Source organism: Saccopteryx leptura, chromosome 6 (genome assembly GCF_036850995.1).
Source record: "Saccopteryx leptura isolate mSacLep1 chromosome 6, mSacLep1_pri_phased_curated, whole genome shotgun sequence".
Taxonomy (NCBI): Eukaryota; Metazoa; Chordata; class Mammalia; order Chiroptera; family Emballonuridae; genus Saccopteryx; species Saccopteryx leptura.
The window spans coordinates 70,340,857-70,358,939 of NC_089508.1; the positions used below are offsets into that span (position 1 = coordinate 70,340,857).

The 18,083-nt window shown below is 35.2% G+C and overlaps 2 protein-coding genes across 2 annotated transcripts in view; one reads left to right on the top strand and one right to left on the bottom strand.

Annotated features, from left to right (window-relative positions):
* The window catches only part of FAM227B (family with sequence similarity 227 member B), a 236,095-nt gene that overhangs the window by 105,627 nt on the left and 112,385 nt on the right, over positions 1-18,083 (top strand). The gene's annotated exons all lie outside the window — the stretch shown is intronic.
* FGF7 (fibroblast growth factor 7) overlaps positions 1-18,083 on the bottom strand; it is a 60,918-nt gene that overhangs the window by 2,499 nt on the left and 40,336 nt on the right. The window contains exon 3 of the mRNA XM_066343502.1: positions 45-148. Coding sequence (XP_066199599.1) covers positions 45-148 — 104 coding nt within the window. The remainder of the gene's footprint in view (positions 1-44; positions 149-18,083) is intronic.

Below are 18,083 nucleotides of genomic sequence, written 5' to 3' on the forward strand. Positions count from 1 at the left end.
TGATAAAAATAAGTTTGAAAATCAAGGCTATCAATTATAAATACCTTTGCATAGAGTTTTCCTTCCTTGTTCATTGCAAGAAAATATTCGCTTTCCACCCCTTTGATTGCCACAATTCCAACCTCCACTGTCCTGATTTCCATAATATCTGCAAGGAATCACAAAAGTCCATTATTCATTCAGCTTTGCAGATTATGCAAGAATGACAATTTGTCCTGGCCGGTTGGCTCAGTGGTAGAGCGTCGGCCTGGAGTGCAGAAGTCCCGGGTTCGATTCCCGGCCAGGGCACACAGGAGAAGTGCCCATCTGCTTCTCCACCCCTCCCCCTCTCCTTCCTCTCTGTCTCTCTCTTCCCCTCCCGCAGAGAGGCTCCATTGGAGCAAAGATGGCCCGGGCACTGGGGATGGCTCCTTGGCCTCTGCCCCAGGCGCTAGAGTGGCTCTGGTCGCGACAGAGCGACGCCCCGAAGGGCAGAGCATCGCCCCCTGGTGGGCAGAGTGTCGCCCCCTGGTGGGCGTGCCGGGTGGATCCCGGTCGGGCGCATGTGGGAGTCTGTCTGACTGTCTCTCCCCGTTTCCAGCTTCAGAAAAATACAAACAAACAAACAAACAAAAAAGAATGACAATTTGTCTTTATTTCTGTTTCATTCGGAAGTTGTTGAGTTATTAATGTGACTATTTACTTAGCCTGAGACCTTTTAACACATGCTCACAAGCACAAGATTCTAGTTCTTATTAAATATGTGCAAACTATTAATTTTTTTATTTTTTACAAAAATATATCTGAATTTGAAGAAATAGTTATATATTTGAATTTAGCTTTTTCTTCTCTAGAGTTACATTTCTAATTTACAGACTAATAATAATAACAATAATAGCTAAGGTTTAGTGAACTCACTTCACATGCTAAGAATTGTTCCAGTGCTACGTATTAACACATCTACTTATCACCAAGACTATGAGGAACATACTTTCGTTATCTGCAGTTTACAGATCAAGAAGCAAAGGCAAAGAGAAATTTAATTTGCCCAAATTTTTTCAGCTGGTAAGTGGCAGAGGTGGAATTTGAACCCAGATGGTCTGGCTTATTATATAAGACTATAAAAGTACACAATAGGCTAACATTTTTAACTTTTCTAGTTAAACTTCATCCTAAAAATTATTGCTGAGTATCTCTTGAATATACTTAAATTGAATTAAAAAATTCAGTTAAAGCGATTGTAAATGATGGTAAACAGAGCCTAGCCCTCAACAAAGGTTAATAGTTTTGTTGATGCGTGAAAAGATAATTAAAACCAAATTATGAACCCTACTCATGTTATTTTATAAATTTATACCTTTCTAATTAATTGTTTAATCTTTGTTGAAATTAGTTTTACAAAGCATGTAGTTACCATGAGAACATTAACCTATTATTTTTTATTATATATCTTTTCCTTAAGTGCTATATTTTAATGACTCATACTAAATACAGTAAAACCTCAATACATTTTTAAAGATGACTTTCAAATTAAAATTTACTGAACATTTTTATGTTATTGCTGTTAATTATACTTCCAAAATGAAGATGCAAACATGAGACATTCTCTTTCCTGTGCCTCACACAGTACAAAGAAAATTTCGAGTAAAAATTATCTGCATAAATTGAGACTCCAAAAGTTGTTTTCTAAAATATTTATTTAATTTTTAAAAATCTGATGTGTTACTTCATGCCTTTACTTCATCCTCTTACTTATTCTTTTTGCTTCAGAGTTCCTATCTGGACAATAAAATTATTACCCACTTTACCGGGATTAATGTAGCCTAGCTGATGTTTGTTATCTGTCTCACATACGTGCTACACATAGAAGCTGTTTTCGTCAATTTTAGTATATTCAAGAGATACTCAGTATATTAAGCATTTGTCAGGGCTTATCTGATTAAGCATACTACAGTTGCTCATCTAGAAAGTGGGGTCTATGATGAAAATGCAAATGAATAGATATTCATCTTTTTAAGTATTTATATAACATTGTCAGAATGTATAGGATTGTGTTGCAATTTTAGAATATATATTAAGAAAAATAGTCCTGGTTTCTGAATTCCAGAAGTTAAAATCTAATGTAAGCAGCAAACACATCTATAATTATACCTTAATTGAAAGAGAAAATAAAACTTTTTGAAAAACACATCCCTGAAGAGGAGTCTAAGGGACATTTTGGCAATTGTTTACAGACATATGAAGGATGTGATGCCAATGCATTCATGTAGCATTGACACGTCTTCACCGAGAGCCAGCTAGCTCTGCACTAGGTCAGTTCAGACACAAACTCTGCTCTCTTGGAGCACTGTGTCTGGTAACTAACTCTTGGTGTTCATTAAAGGAATATCAAAGAGAAATAGCCCTGGCCGGTTGGCTCAGCGGTAGAGCGTCGGCCTAGTGTGCAGAGGACCCGGGTTTGATTCCCGGCCAGGGCACACGGGGGAGGCACCCATTTGCTTCTCCACCCCTCCGCTGCGCTTTCCTCTCTGTCTCTCTCTTCCCCTCCCACAGCCAAGGCTCCATTGGAGCAAAGATGGCCTGGGCGCTGGGGATGGCTCTGTGGCCTCTGCCTCAGGCGCTGGAGTGGCTCTGGTCGCAACATGGCGACGCCCAGGATGGGCAGAGCATCGCCCCCTGGTGGACAGAGTGTGGCCCCTGGTGGGCGTGCCGGGTGGATCCCAATCGGGCGCATGCGGGAGTCTGTCTGACTGTCTCTCCCTGTTTCCAGCTTCGGAAAAATGAAAAAAAAAAAAAAAAAAAGAAAGAAAAAAAAAAGAGAGAAATAATTTACTATGCCACAGAATCCAATTAGGTTATATTTGTACTAATAAAACGAATAATACTAAAGAAATTCGCTGATTTAACATATTTGCAATCGAGTAAATATATTTAAAGACATATGGAGTAGTTGGTTTGTGAAGATCTTACCACTGTAAAATTATATGAAGTCAATGTTTTCCTTATCTTCAAGTCTATTTACTCCTGCTTTCCCTCCCTTTAATTAATATTGTATATTTTCTTAGATAGAAGAGTTCTGATAAATAGGCTTAGGATATCTTTCATGCTTTTTGTAATTAGGGAATGGAATTTATAATGTTTCCTAGCTTTTTTTTTTTTATACACCAGCTGTCCACACAATATAACTGTTTAGAGGTATTGTTAATTATGATATGTAGACATCTTCCCTTTCAATTCTGGTCATGACAATATGTTCGTATCATCCTACCTCCAAACTCTTTTTCTCTCTATCCACTGCATATCCATTGCCCATCTTATTTTTGTTGCACTCTGACACTTAATAGGTGATGAACATTGTTAATTCTATTTCTCCACATATTGGGGTTAATGCTATCAAAAAAATATTTATATTTTTATCAACCCAGTTCAAGAGTGAACAAAATATCTGAACAGAAATCTTAAAGTAAATACAGGGATGGCAAATTAACATATGAAAAGATGTTCAATCTTTAAAAATTCTACCTTTAACTGATTTAAAATAGACACGAAAATGGTAATAAGGTTTCTGATTCAGGAATGTTCTTAATTGTGGGCTGTATTTAAAAAATATCTTTCACTAAGAATCAACCAATTTAAAAGTCGTGTTGGCTGAACCAATACCTCATTAACCCTGAATTTCTAGTCTGTTTTTCTCCATGTGCTGTGCCTTCTTTTATTCAAGAAAACCCAAGAATGAAGAAACTAAAGTGACCACTTTTTTGTTCAAGTGCAGAATGAGGAAGCGATTTTCCCAGAGAGCTACAAAGATCTGTAGAAGGGTTAACTATGTAAGCTTATGATATCCTGTCATTCAAACTACAAGCCAGGCAGTTGCTCAGAACATATAATATAAACATATATTTTGTGCCAGTAATGTTAGCTACCCAAATAAGTTAATTGCACATTTTTTTATTTGTTTGCTAGATATTTGGTTTTATATAAGACAAATATAAAGGTTTATATTTTTTGTGTGTCTGGATTTATGCTTAAGAATATATGTGAATAAGTAACACAGTGAATTTGTTCCCAAAAATGAAAGGCATATTACTTACATGGGTGCATTGAGTTGTTAATAACTGTGGTAGCACAATGATAGAATTCAAAATGAAGAAAAGAATGAGCATTTCGTACAATAGAACATAAAAAATGAAAGAACATGTCAAGCAAATTGGTCATTTAGCCTTGTTAACAATATTGTCACCCATACCATCAAATCATTACTTAATATATCACTCTTACAAACTAGGGAAAATGACCAAAATGGCTTCCCTGAATTTTTTTCCTATGAATAATTTCTATTAAAATCACTTATGAATTTACCTAATCTTTTTGCTTATTTATTATTTAAACCTGATTCACACTTGCGATGAGAAGTGAGGAACTTTGGTATAAATTGTTATTATTACATTAAAAATTGTCCAACATCTAATTGAAGAATTTTAAGTGCTCCCCAAATGTATTTTAAAAATTAATACTAATTCGTTGTTCCTATTACCAACAGCATTGATTCTAAAATGTTTTAATGTTCCTGTTTGAAAATAATTTTTATTTTATTAATAATTTATTTTTTAGATCAGTTTTAGGTTCACAACAAAATTGAGAGGAGGTGCAGAAATTTCCTACATCTTCCCTGCCCACACATGTTCAGTCTCCCCAATTATCAATATTTCTCACTAGAATAGTATATTTGTTACAATTAATGAATATGCATTGACACATCAGTGTCATCCGCAGTCCATAGTTTACATTATGGTTTTCCTTGGCATTCTATATTCTGTTGGTTTGGACATGTATCTATTATTATTGTATCATACAGAGTAGTTTTACCATCCTCAAAATCTTCTGTACTCTGTCTTTTCATCCCTCTCCCTTATACCCAAACCCTGGCAATCACTGATCTTTTACTGTCTACATAGTTTTACTTTTCCCAGAATGCCATATAGTTGAAACCGTACCGTATATAGCCTTTTTAGACTGGCTTCTTTCATTTGGTAATATGCATTTAAGTTTCCTCCACGTCTTTTCATGAACTGATAGCAGAAAAAAAATTTTTCATATGTCATCATACATAAATCCCTCTCCACCCCAATCCCAGGTCCTTGATTATTTCTTTTCCCTGAAACTTTTAAGCTTTATGTTTCAAGTTTGGAGGGGGCATATATTAATATATATGTACTAACATGATAACTAAAAATTATTGTAAAGTTGAAAATAAATGGAGACAATGGTTTAATGGTTGTTAAGCCAATTAAAACATTTAAGTTTGTCCTTGACCATTTTAATTATACTTACTCAGGCACATTAAAACTAAGAATTGGTATCAACAAAGAAAAAAAACATTTTTAATGTTAAGTGACTTATGATTTTCTGTCAAGCATGGGTTGTTGAGTGGAAAACATTACATTTAAGGATATAGATTCTATTTGATGTTCCATTACAATACATACAAATACATACATGTATACAAAAATACATTCAGTATGTCCAATATGAAAACTCTTAAAACCTAACTAAGAAAACAAGCAACCAAGTTAAAAAGTGGGCAAAAGATCTGAAGAGATGCTCCATGAAGGAAGATATACAGATGGCAAATATGCATATGAAAATCTGCTCAACATCATATGTCATTAGGGGATTGTTAATTAAAACAAGATTCTACTGCACAACTGCTAGAATGACTAAAATCTGAAAAAACTGACCCCATATGCAGTTGAGGATGCAGAGCAATGGGAACTCTCATGCATTGTTAGTGGGAATGCAAATGGAACAGCCACATCAGAAGACAGTTTGGCAGTTTCTTACTGAACACAAAACATACTCTTATACAATCCAGCAACCCTGTCCCTTGGTATTTACTCAATTGATTTGAAAACTCTTATCCACACAAAAATCTGAATATGAATGTTTATCCATAGTTTTATTCATAATTTCCAAAACTGGAAGCAATCAAACGTTCTTCAATATATGAATGGATACACGAACTATGTTAAATCATACTTTGGAAGATTTTTCATCAATAAAAGGAAATGAGCTACTGAGCCACAAAAATACATGGAGGAACCTTAGATGCATATTGCTAAAAGAAAGAAATCAGCCTGAAAGGCTACATACCATATAATTTCACCTGTGTGACATTCTGGAAAGTGTTAAACTAAACAGATAGTAAAAAAGGCAATGGTTGCCAATGGTGTAGGGGAAGGTGAGAAGGGATGAAAATGTGAAGAAATGGATTTTTAAGGCGTGAAACTATTCTGTATAATAGTGTATTAGTGGATACATGATGGTATGCATTTGCCAAAACACATAGAAATACAAAGTCAAAGTGTAAACTTTAGTGTAACTATGGACTTTAGCTAAAAATATGTACCATTATTGGCACGTCAATTGTAAGAAATTGAACACAATGCAAGATGTTAATAATAGAAGAACTATGGGGGAAGCTTACAGTGGTATAATGAGAACTACTGTCTACTCAGTTGTTCTATAAATCTATATCTGTTCTAAAAAAGTCTATTAATTAAAAGTACAGTCTAGATTTTAGTTAACAATATGATATGATTACATGTGTGAGACACTATTTATACTGGCATTTTTATTACTTATTCTTCTCCCAAATAAATAGTACATCTGGGATTTATTATTAGTTACTATTAATAATGTCTTCAGTGATAAATTAAGATCTGTGTACCAAGCTGATGACTTCCTTTTGTGAAATATGAACATTTATGAGTAGTAAGATTATAATGCAAACACAAAGTGGGAAGTGTAAGAAATACAAATACTCCATATATCTTTTCTTTTTTTTTTTTTTTTACAGAGACAGAGAGAATAAGAGAGAGGGATAGACAGGGACAGACAGACAGGAACGGAGAGATGAGAAGCATCAATCAACACTAGTTGTTCATTGATTGCTTTCTCATATGTGCCTTGACCACGGGCCTTCAGCAGATCGAGTAACCCCTTGCTCGAGCCAGCGACCTTGGGCTCAAGCTGGTGAGCTTTTGCTCAAACCAGATGAGCTGGGCTCAAGCTGGCGACCTCAGGGTCTCGAACCTGGATCTTCCGCATCCCAGTTCGACGCTCTATCCACTGCACCACCGCCTGGTCAGGCAAATACTCTATATATCACTCCTACACTAGAACATGTGTCATAGCTCTCAGGTGCATTGCGATGGAAAACTGAGGTCCAGTAATATTTTAGAAACCTAATGTGATGACTTTAATTGTGATGTCATCAAAATATCTGGACATGAATAAAATATATATCAAAATTCAGTTAGCATTTTCTCTTCCAACAGAAAAAGCAAATGAATGATCTCCAGCAGTATATGCCAATTGCCAAAAGAATAGGATGAAAAATCACTTCAATAGAAATTCAGACGAAAGATGTGTTGCATATCCTAGGTGGCCAAGAGAAGATTTGGGGAACAGATAAAGATTAAATGAGATCTTGAAGAATGGATAAGGTTGAAATAGGTGAAATGGAAATATAGGGTGAAAATATCATGCTAATTGAAAGAGGAATGTATATGTAAGACCGCTGAGGCAAAGATTCCAAAGTCATGTTCAGAAGATTGAAATTACAGCTGTCTGGAGTAGGAAGTGTGTCTAAGTAATAGGAGAAGGTGGAAAAGGAGTTAGGACTAGATTGTTGAGGGTCTTCATTGTCAATTTAGGGAATTTTAACTTTTACTTGTTGACAATGAGGAGTCACTGGAGATTTGAAGTGGGGAAAATGTCAGGGTATAAATTGCATTTTAGGAAAATTAATTAGATGTGCAGTGTAGACAAGAAGAGAAAATGACAGGGTCTGTGTAAGCTTTCTTCCCATGCTAATGTTGTCTGTTAATGTTCACATTAACCTATAATCTGTTGTTATTGCAATTTTTAAATAAGTTAATACATGAACATTTTTTAAATGTGTCACTTTAAATTTCTAATATAGAAAATAGCAGTAATTATAACCCATATAAAAAAAAACTCTGAAATTCTCAATAACTTATGAGTTTAAAAATTTAAAAGGATCTCAAGACTAAAAAGTTTAACAACAGCTTTTCTAAATTAATTCTATTTTTCTTATCTGTTTAGATGCAGTTTGACTGCGCTTTATGTATTGTACCTTGTATTTGTGGGTTGAATATCTTTGGCTATTTTTATATAAATCTTCATGTACATGGGCTTATAAATAAAAACTCTATGGCACATGCATACAGAAATGCTCAATGTGCTCCAAAATGTCTGGAGAATTTCTTAATGATATTTAAAAGTATCAAGTTGCAAAATGTAATTTAATTATGCAAGTAAATAGTAAACTATGTAAAACATTCATGTTAATGTTAGTATGGCTTTAATTAAAGAATAAGGCTAAGATATGTATTTATACTGCTATGATTTTTTACACTGACTCAATTACAATGATAGCAAGAATTTTTTTAAATATGTGTTGGTGTTTTGTTTTGTTTTACATATTAAAATTCTGTATCTCAGTGTTATATTTTTACATATTCTGCAAGTAACTGCTCCTGTTATTATTGTGTGTGTGTATTTGTGTGTTTGCTATTTGAAGTTCACAAGAATTGTCCTGAAAGAACAGTAGATTGTTGATTCTGTCTCCTCCTAGTCTCTCTTGGACATCTTCAGTCCTTCTCTTCTTTGCTTTTTAATTGCAAAATACACTTCCCAAATTTATTTCTTACTCGGTGCTCTTTTAAGATCTTTATAGACCCAAGTTACTGTTATTTCCTGAGACCGTTCTACATAGATCAAACATTAAAATACATGCAAATTTCTCATTAGATACAATATTTTATAATTAATTCAAAGTTTTGTATAAACTTTGCTTTGAAATTATTTGACCTAAAAGAACTCATTGAATTTGCCATTACCTATATATTTTTATATAAATATTGTACATTCTTAGGAATTCTTATGAAGTAAATAAGTATAAAATTATTTTCAAATGTTATGAAAAAAGTTAATAAATTTTATAAATAGTAAAGTTGGCTTAATGGTATGTTTGATATGTTAAATATTTGCTAATCTCTGTTTTAATTTTTTTAAGTTTTATTGCCAATATCTTACCTTTAAAGTTTTAAATATATTTGTAAGCCCTTGAAGTTTTCCTAGGCTCTAGGCTCTCTGCCTGTGGGCTTGTGAGCCAGCTGAATAAATGCTCCTGTTCTAACTCAGAAATCTTTTCAAAAGACTACCCCAGTGCCTTTTCACTAGCACCACATTTCTTTAATGTATAGACGAACTCTCACTTTTCTGCAATTTAACTCTTGCATTCTAACTTCTAATCTCTTTATTGGCTTTCTCTCTTCAGGGTCATTAATGAGCTCCTACATGCCAAATCCAAGATTTAAAAAAAGATTTTATTGATTGACTTTAGAGAGACAGACAGACAGGTAGACAGAAACATTAGTATGTTCCTATATGCGTCCTGACTGGAGATCAAACCAGTAATCTTTGCATATCAGGACAATGCTCTAACCAACCAAGCTATCTGGCCAGAGCAAGAATTTTTTTTAATAATCATAACTTTTTTCTATGAATCATTTGGTACTCTTGATGTCTCGTTTTATCACTAATCCTCACTGTTTCTCTAACCCTGTACTACTCTGATTTATTGTTATTAAAATGATTAATTTTGTGTAACCATATCTATAGTTCTATTTTTCTAATTTATTATATTATTTTATGCTTTAATTTTGGTATGTAGTGTGAAATTAAACTCTAAACCAGTGATAGTCAACCTGGTCCCTACCGCCCATTAGTGGGCATTTCAGCTTTCATGGTGGGCAGTAGCAGAGCAACCAAAGTATAAATAAAAAGATAGATTTAACTATAGTAAGTTGTTTTTTAAAGATTTACTCTGCCAAACTTAATGAAAATCCGACATAAAGTACTTGGTAAGTAATTATTATTATATGCTTTACTTGCTGTAACTCTGCTTGATAAATTTTATAAAGTTAAGTTACTTCTCTACTTTATAAATCATCATTACTGTGGAACTGGTGGGCGGTTAGAAAATTTTACTACTAACAGAGATACAAAAGTGGGCGGCAGGTATAAAAAGGTTGACTACTCCTGCTCTAAACTGATATTTTATTCCTGAAAATAGCTAGCTAGTTTGTTCAACATTGTTTTTTAAATATTTTTCCTCTTTTTACTGATGCAATGCCTGTCTTTTGCTTATATTAATTATCTTGTTTTGTTTCCAATTGATTTATCTGTCTGCTCTGTCCCACATTAATTAATTGTATGTTACCAGTTCTGAAGTGGCTCATTACATTTGTAGGTAGCTCTGGATATCTATAAATGTGTATATATATGAAAGCCCTTCAAAGAGATGCAGATACTGGTCATGTACCTCATCAGACAAAACATCTGTATTTTCTTCAGCCCTGTCTCATTCAGCATAGATTCCAGACTCTTTACCAGCTATATTATTTACTTAAAAACAGCTTCTCAACAAAACTAGACCAATATAGATATTGTCTAAGACAAAATAGTCTTCATTATTTTTCTTAATATAGACCATAAACCACAGTAATGGAATTTCACCATCTTTTAAAAGGGTATTTTAAATCCTTTCATTGTTTCAGAGTTTTGATTTAATAAAAAGTGTGCTTACAAAAAAAAGACATTTTATTTCAAGTTAGTATATTTTTCAGTTATTTTATAAAAGTTTTCAAACTATAACAAATCATATTTTATATATAAAGACAGGTCAACTGTTCCCTTTTAACAAATAATAACTCCTTCTTTATTTTTTTTAAATTATGCAAAAACATATAGTTTGTGAACAAATACATTTCAAAATCATGTTATGTGATATGTGCAGAATTAAAATGTGTTAAAATAAATGTAAATTAAAATATAAGCATCTTAGCATTAAAGATGTCAAAATAGTTTCTTATGCTGATCTGGTTATTGAAATACTTCTAGTCTATGCTTTCAAAATATTAACTCACTCATTTTTTTCAATTTTATTTAGTTTCTAACTTATAGGAGAAATACAATCATGCTGATATTTGCAAAGAGTACTTCAAAAATAAAGTATTGTGCCTGACCAGATGGTGGTACTGTGGATAGAGCATCGGGCTGGGACGCAGAAGACTCAGATTCAAAACTCTGAGGTTGCTGGCTTGAGCACAGGCTCATTGAGCTTGAGTGTGTGCTCATCAGCTTGATCATGGGGTCACTGGATTGAGCAATGGATCATAGACATGACCCCATGGTCACTGGCTTAAGCCCAAAGGTCACTCACTTGATGCCCAAGGTCGCTGGCTTGAGCCCAAGGTCGCTGGTTTGAGCAAGGGGCCACTCGCTCTGTGGTAGCCCCCTCCAGCATTCCCCCCAGCAAAGCACATATGAGAAAGCAGTCAATGAACAACTAAGGTGCCGCAACAAAGAATAGATGCTTCTCATCTCTCTCCCTTCCTGTCTGTCTGTCCCTCTCTGTCTCTGTCACAAAAAAATAATAAGTAAATAAAATAAAGTATTGCAAGTGTACTATAGCATGAAACTCCCCCCCAAATGAAGCCAATTCTAGTATGATCATCACAATATTTCTGCATCATACAAAATTACTTAACAAATATTTATTGAGTATTTACTATTGCCAGACCTTATTCTAGGTACTGGTCTGGAAAAAATTATCTGAAAATGAATCCTGGAGGGTTTTTTTGTTTCCAATTAACTTATGTTTAAGTGAGTGACCTTTATGCTTCCCGCTGTTAACCAACAGCCTGTTAAGGTTATAAATTTAACAGTATATGACAATGAATGAAAGCATTTATATAATGGTGAAAACAATCATGATTTGATTGAATGATGAAAGGATGAGTAAACTAGGTCATGAACAAATTTATCTCCTCTCTAATCATGAAGCATTCATATTTTCTAAAACTGTGGAAACAAACTATTCTTCACTAAAATGGTAAATTAAAATTGATTTTAGGCCCTGGCCGGTTGGCTCAGCGGTAGAGCGTCGGCCTGGTGTGCGGGGGACCGGGGTTCGATTCCCGGCCAGGGCACATAGGAGAAGCGCCCATTTGCTTCTCCACCCCCCCTCCCTTCCTCTCTGTCTCTCTCTTCTCCTCCCGCAGCCAAGGCTCCATTGGAGCAAAGATGGCCCAGGCGCTGGGGATGGCTGCTTGGCCTCTGCCCCAGGCGCTAAAGTGGCTCTGGTCGTGGCAGAGCGACGCCCGAGGGGCAGAGCATCGCCCCCTGGTGGACAGAGCGTCGCCCCTGGTGGGCGTGCTGGGTGGATCCCGGTGGGGCGCATGCGGGAGTCTGTCTGACTGTCTCTCCCTGTTTCCAGCTTCAGAAAAATACAAAAAAAAAACAAAACAAATAAAATTGATTTTAAAAAGCTAGATAAAAGTTGAAAAAGATTGTTTTATGCCTTTGAAAATTAATCCCGCAAGCACCCAGAAAACCTCTGGGTGGTACACATACAATTTCTTCAGGAATTAGTTGAATTTCTTAATTCAAACTAATATTATATTAACTATTTAAGTAGCAGTGACATACTGGTAGCCTGTATTGAGGTTAAAAAATGCCCAGGACTTTATTCAATGAATAAATCTCATATCCAATGTTTTGTTGTCATGTAATTCATTTTTCATTGAAGTTTGGATCTTCATATTTCTGTCTAATATTTAGTATTTCTGACTACCACAATTTTAAGTCCAAATTCTGTGTATAAATTTACAGGAAATAAATTATAAATGAATGATATATGAGTATATTAGAAAATTGTACCCAACATATAAGCTATTTCTTTCATTTATTTGTTATTGGCAAATTTGAGAGATGTCTTCATCTCTAATGCACAATGTATTTCTTTTCCATTTACTATTAACCATTGAACTCTATCATTTTTTATACCATTTGAAATTTTTAAGTTTTGATCCTGCCCGTTTTCTCACAAGGAAATACTTTCTATGCTTTTTGTCATATCTGCACTCTTTAAAGGCTTAAACCTTCAAGCTATGACAATGCAGTGTCATTCATTACATCATTCATTCTTTCATTAAATCAGACACAAGGCATTTTCCTCTCCAACTTTCTGAGCAAAAACTACTCACTATTCCCCTCTTTTCATTCTTCTCTTCTTCCACAGCAACAGAATTTTTAGCTGGCTGCACAAAATAAACATTACATTTCCCAGTCTCCCTCACAGTTCAGTGTGGCCATGGGACCAAGTTCTAGCTGTTGTGATATGCAAAGGGTCCCATAACAACTCTCAGAAATCTTCCATAAGAGGTAGCCAGCAAGACCTCTTTGTGCCTACTTTTTCTTCTCTTATTCCATCATCCTGCTGGAATAGGGATTCTACCTTCAAATATGAGAATAGGGTGATAGCGGAACAGTGGGCTGAATGGAGACTGGAAACCCAGATGTTTCTGTAGAGCAGAGTAGTCACTTCTCCAGATGTTTATTGGAAGGAGAAATAGATGATTTGGGGTAAACCAAACCTAATCGTAACTAATGCACCTATATTTCCTTTTCCTGGCAGACACATTCTTCATAAAACATATGTATATACAAATTGAGGAGTCAATTTTTTCAGTTATTTTAAGCCATCAACCAGAAATACACATCCTGTTTTCAACACTATTGTTAATAGCTAGGTATTTACTTTTATGGCTTTTTAAAAAAAACTTCTAAAGTCATGAGATTAAACTAGAAGAAATTAAAACACCTGTGCTCTCATGTCTTTCAGAAGTTCAATGTGACTAGAGATCCCACGTTTCTTCTGCTGCTGTCATTCATTCCCATGTGTGTCAGCATTCAGTTAACCTGATGAATCTTCACTGAGTCTCTTCTATATCTTGCCATATATACATCAGGAATACACACACACATACACACACACACACACACACACACACACACACACACACTCCCCGGGCAAAATGTGTCTAGCCTCTGTTCTCTTGCTTCCTAGCCAGGGAATGACTTCATTGCAGATAGCCTTCATGAATGCACCTTATTCTTATATAAAGCATGAGATGCCATTGACAATCTTTCAGAAAGATCAGATTTGCCATTCTTGGTTACAACCTCATAACTGTTTATTTGTAAAGGAAACAATTTATTGGGTACTTAACTATGTTCAGCACTCTGCATATTTGTTGTCTTTCTCTTCCATATAAATTTATTTCATTGGTCACATACTTAATGATAGTTTGGGTTGCTGAGACCATTTAGATTTGTTTTTTTTCTTGGCTTCCTTCCTAAATTAGTTTTTTTTTATCCTCTGTAAAAATGCTTACCTTCTCCAATAAGCTGAAGCATAGAAAAAAGTATCTCAAACCTTTTCATTCTCACATATAGCCAAGAATAACAGCTGATATTTATATTACACATGATTGGTGACCATCGTAGACACAAGACAAACACAACAGATATGTCTCAGGTCACTCCAAATAGTTCCCTTGGTACCCTTATGTCCTGGAACTTTTTCCAGCAAGCTGTTAAGTTCCTGGAAGCATTTGTTTCAATTTTCTTATGGGCCCCTTGACATTGTCTCTTTACTTTGTTAATCTTCTAGGAAGTGAAGCATGATGCTGAATGTCAAACCTAGCTTCTTTTAGCAAATACAATAGAATAAAAATATTCAACATATACTTGACAGCAAGGATTCAAATTATTTCCATCCCATGTACTCATTTCCTCGATTCTAGGTCTAGTGGATGTTTTGACTAAGGCACAGGATAAAGAGTCGGACAAGTCTAGGATCATTTCAAAGTTGGCTGATTTTGAGAATGACATAAAAAAAGTGAGAAGGATGTTATTATTATTAGGGTGGAACTGATACCATGTTTGAGTTTTATAAAGATAGTGAGCTTGAAGTGATGGCAGTTTTCTGTGACTTGTTCCTAAATTTGGCATAAACAAATCACTCTGTGATCCAAATCCACAATCAAGTTCTAGTTGTGTTTCATGTGTAGGATTAATAAAATTGTTTGTTAGCAGTAAAAGTAATTTTGCGTAGCACCAGAAAAAATCAGACTTTTAAAAATATGGTAATAATGTGTTTTCAATTTTTTAAATATTTAATGTTTACTCAGTGATCCCAATGTTCCTAGTGTTAAAAGAGGAGTATTTGTAGGTGTCACTTGAAGTATCCTCACATGTGCTTTCCTACCCTGGCTTTCCTCTTTGATCTGAAATAACATCCTGAAATTTCATAATTTTCCATGCTCTGATCATAGTACTGAGGGCTTCAAAGATGAAACAAATCAGAATGTCTCCGTTTGACTATGATTATATGCAGGACTTCGGTTTTACTAGTATGAATGATATTAAGGCCTGTATTGAAACATAATTGCTATTTTTATTTAGTATCTTCTCTGCTGTTAAATGGAAAGCATTGACATTTTTCCCCTTCTTTTCCAATTAAGAGGAGGGGATATAGAGAGACAGACTCCCACACGCACCCCAACAGGGATCCACCTGGCAACCAACATCCGGGGCTGATGCTTTGCCCATCTAGGGCAATGCTCCCAAATGAACTATTTTTAGCACCTGAGGCAGATGCTCTATGGAGCCACTCTCAGTGCCCAGGGCTGATGCACTTGAATGAATTGAGCTATGGCTATAGGAGGGGAAGAGAAAGAGAGAGAAGGGGGAGGAAGAGGGATGGAGAAGCAGATGGTCACTTCCGCAGTGTGCCCTGACTGGGAATCAAAACTGAGCCATTCGCATGCCAAGCCAACACACTACTACTGAGCCAACTGGTCAGAGACTGAACATTTTTATTGTGCAAGGGTTCCTTAACTGGTTAGGACACAGTTCCATTCTTACAACAGTGACATAACCTGAATTTTGGTGTAAGTCGAAACACACCCTAGTCTAAGTCACTTACCTATCCTAACACAGTTGTAAAATCATAATATTGAACATGAGAACACAACTAAGCCACAGAAAAAGGAAAAGGACATAAATATACTGTACTGTTCTGCATATTCTTCCGCCATGCACAACCAAACTAGTTCGCCCATGTAGTACATAAGTACAACGCTAATGGCATAAGCTGAAACACTCACATATCAATTTTTTAAAGTTTTTATGAGAGAGAGTGTCATAAACTTGAAACGTCGTATGTCAAGACTGTCATAACCCGAGGACCCCCTGTACTGTGGAAGTGAAAATTTTTTGGTGTGATGTGGATAAACAGTTCTTGTTCCTTATCATTTTATCTCATTTTGAATTTGCTTTTTATTATGTCTTCTTAGAGTAATAAAATATTGAAAGATAATGGGAATATATTAAAGCCAATAGCTTTTTAATCACGTTATTTCTGTTATCAACCACTTTTAAAGGCATAGCTTAGTTGTTACCAATTATAATTAAGATGAGTCCAATCACTGAAGCCAGTTGTTGTTTTAAATGAAGTCCTCAACTACTTTTATTCTGTCCATTAGTACAATCAGGGTATTTAAATAGTTTATTGAATTTTTAGTAGTGCCTAATAATTTAATCCATAAGTCACTGCTGTAACCTTGACTACAAAAACAAAGCAACTTTTACTGTTTTGACTCTAAGAAAAAGAATAAAAATTGTTGTACTATTAAAAGCCAAATGATTTGTTGGTCTGAAATTTTTAGAATGAAATAAAATAATGGTTATATTATCTATAATTGATTAGAATTAAAAATAAAATATTTGACACACTTCAAATAGAAATAAAATTACATTTAATTTTAAGATTATCTCTGAAAATAACAGTTTTGTATATAGATGGTACTCAGTGATGAAATAAAGAATATATTTATCTCAAGCCAATAAATGATTCTTCAAATCAAATATGTTTGAAAACAGAGTAACAGAAGTCTTACAATTGACCAATGTAGATAAATATCTTGTAAGAAAATTAATGACTTATGTACTATTTAAAACTTGTTTCATTCTTAAATTTATTTTCAGATGGTTTATAAGTCATTTATTTTCTTGTAAGAAACTTCTATCATAAACCAAGTTTATGTCAAAACTATGTAAGATATATTCAATTAAGAAGGTATAGCTACCAGTATTTTTTTTTTTTATCTTTTTTTTTTTTTTTTCATTTTTCTGAAGCTGGAAACAGGGAGAGACAGTCAGACAGACTCCCGCATGCGCCCGACCGGGATCCACCCAGCACGCCCACCAGGGGCGATGCTCTGCCCACCAGGGGGCGATGCTCTGCCCATCCTGGGCGTCGCCATATTGCGACCAGAGCCACTCCAGTGCCTGGGGCAGAGGCCAAGGAGCCATCCCCAGCGCCCGGGCCATCTTTGCTCCAATGGAGCCTTGGCTGCGGGAGGGGAAGAGAGAGACAGAGAGGAAAGCACGGCGGAGGGGTGGAGAAGCAAATGGGTGCTTCTCCTGTGTGCCCTGGCCGGGAATCGAACCCGGGTCCTCCGCATGCTAGGCCGACGCTCTACCGCTGAGCCAACCGGCCAGGGCTCTACCAGTATTTTGTTTCAAGTTGTCAACCTGAAACAAACACAAATGATCTTTAGTAATATATGCATGTTATTCAAATTTTACTTCCTCAAAAGTTATAGTGAAACAGACAAACACAAACCAAATTATCTTAGGTTGAATTAAATTTGTTCCATCAAGTAAGCAGAGTGACTAAATATGGAAGACAAAACTCTTTTTTTTTTTACCATTAGATGGATATGCTCTGCGTACCCTGAATTTTCTGCCTGCAGGCAATGATTCAGGGTTTGAGTTGGGAAAGAAGTGAGTTCAGTTTCCCCATATTTCTTTATTGACTTTTACTTGGAATAGATGACACGAAAGTCTTTGTAGAGAGAGTGACCTCCAGCGGGTTCTAGGTTATCTTATATTTTCCCATGAACCTTATAATCCACCATTGTAAGATTACACAAGTGATACATATTGTTGATAGTACTAATCTGGTCTTTGGATCACTTTCCCCTAAAATAAAACAAAAACACTCCCTGTAAAGTCAGTAAGAAAGAAATACAAATAGATAAACTATTCCAGAAACCCAGAAAGTGTAATTCCCATCAAATCAGCATGAAACTCAAAACAGTTGC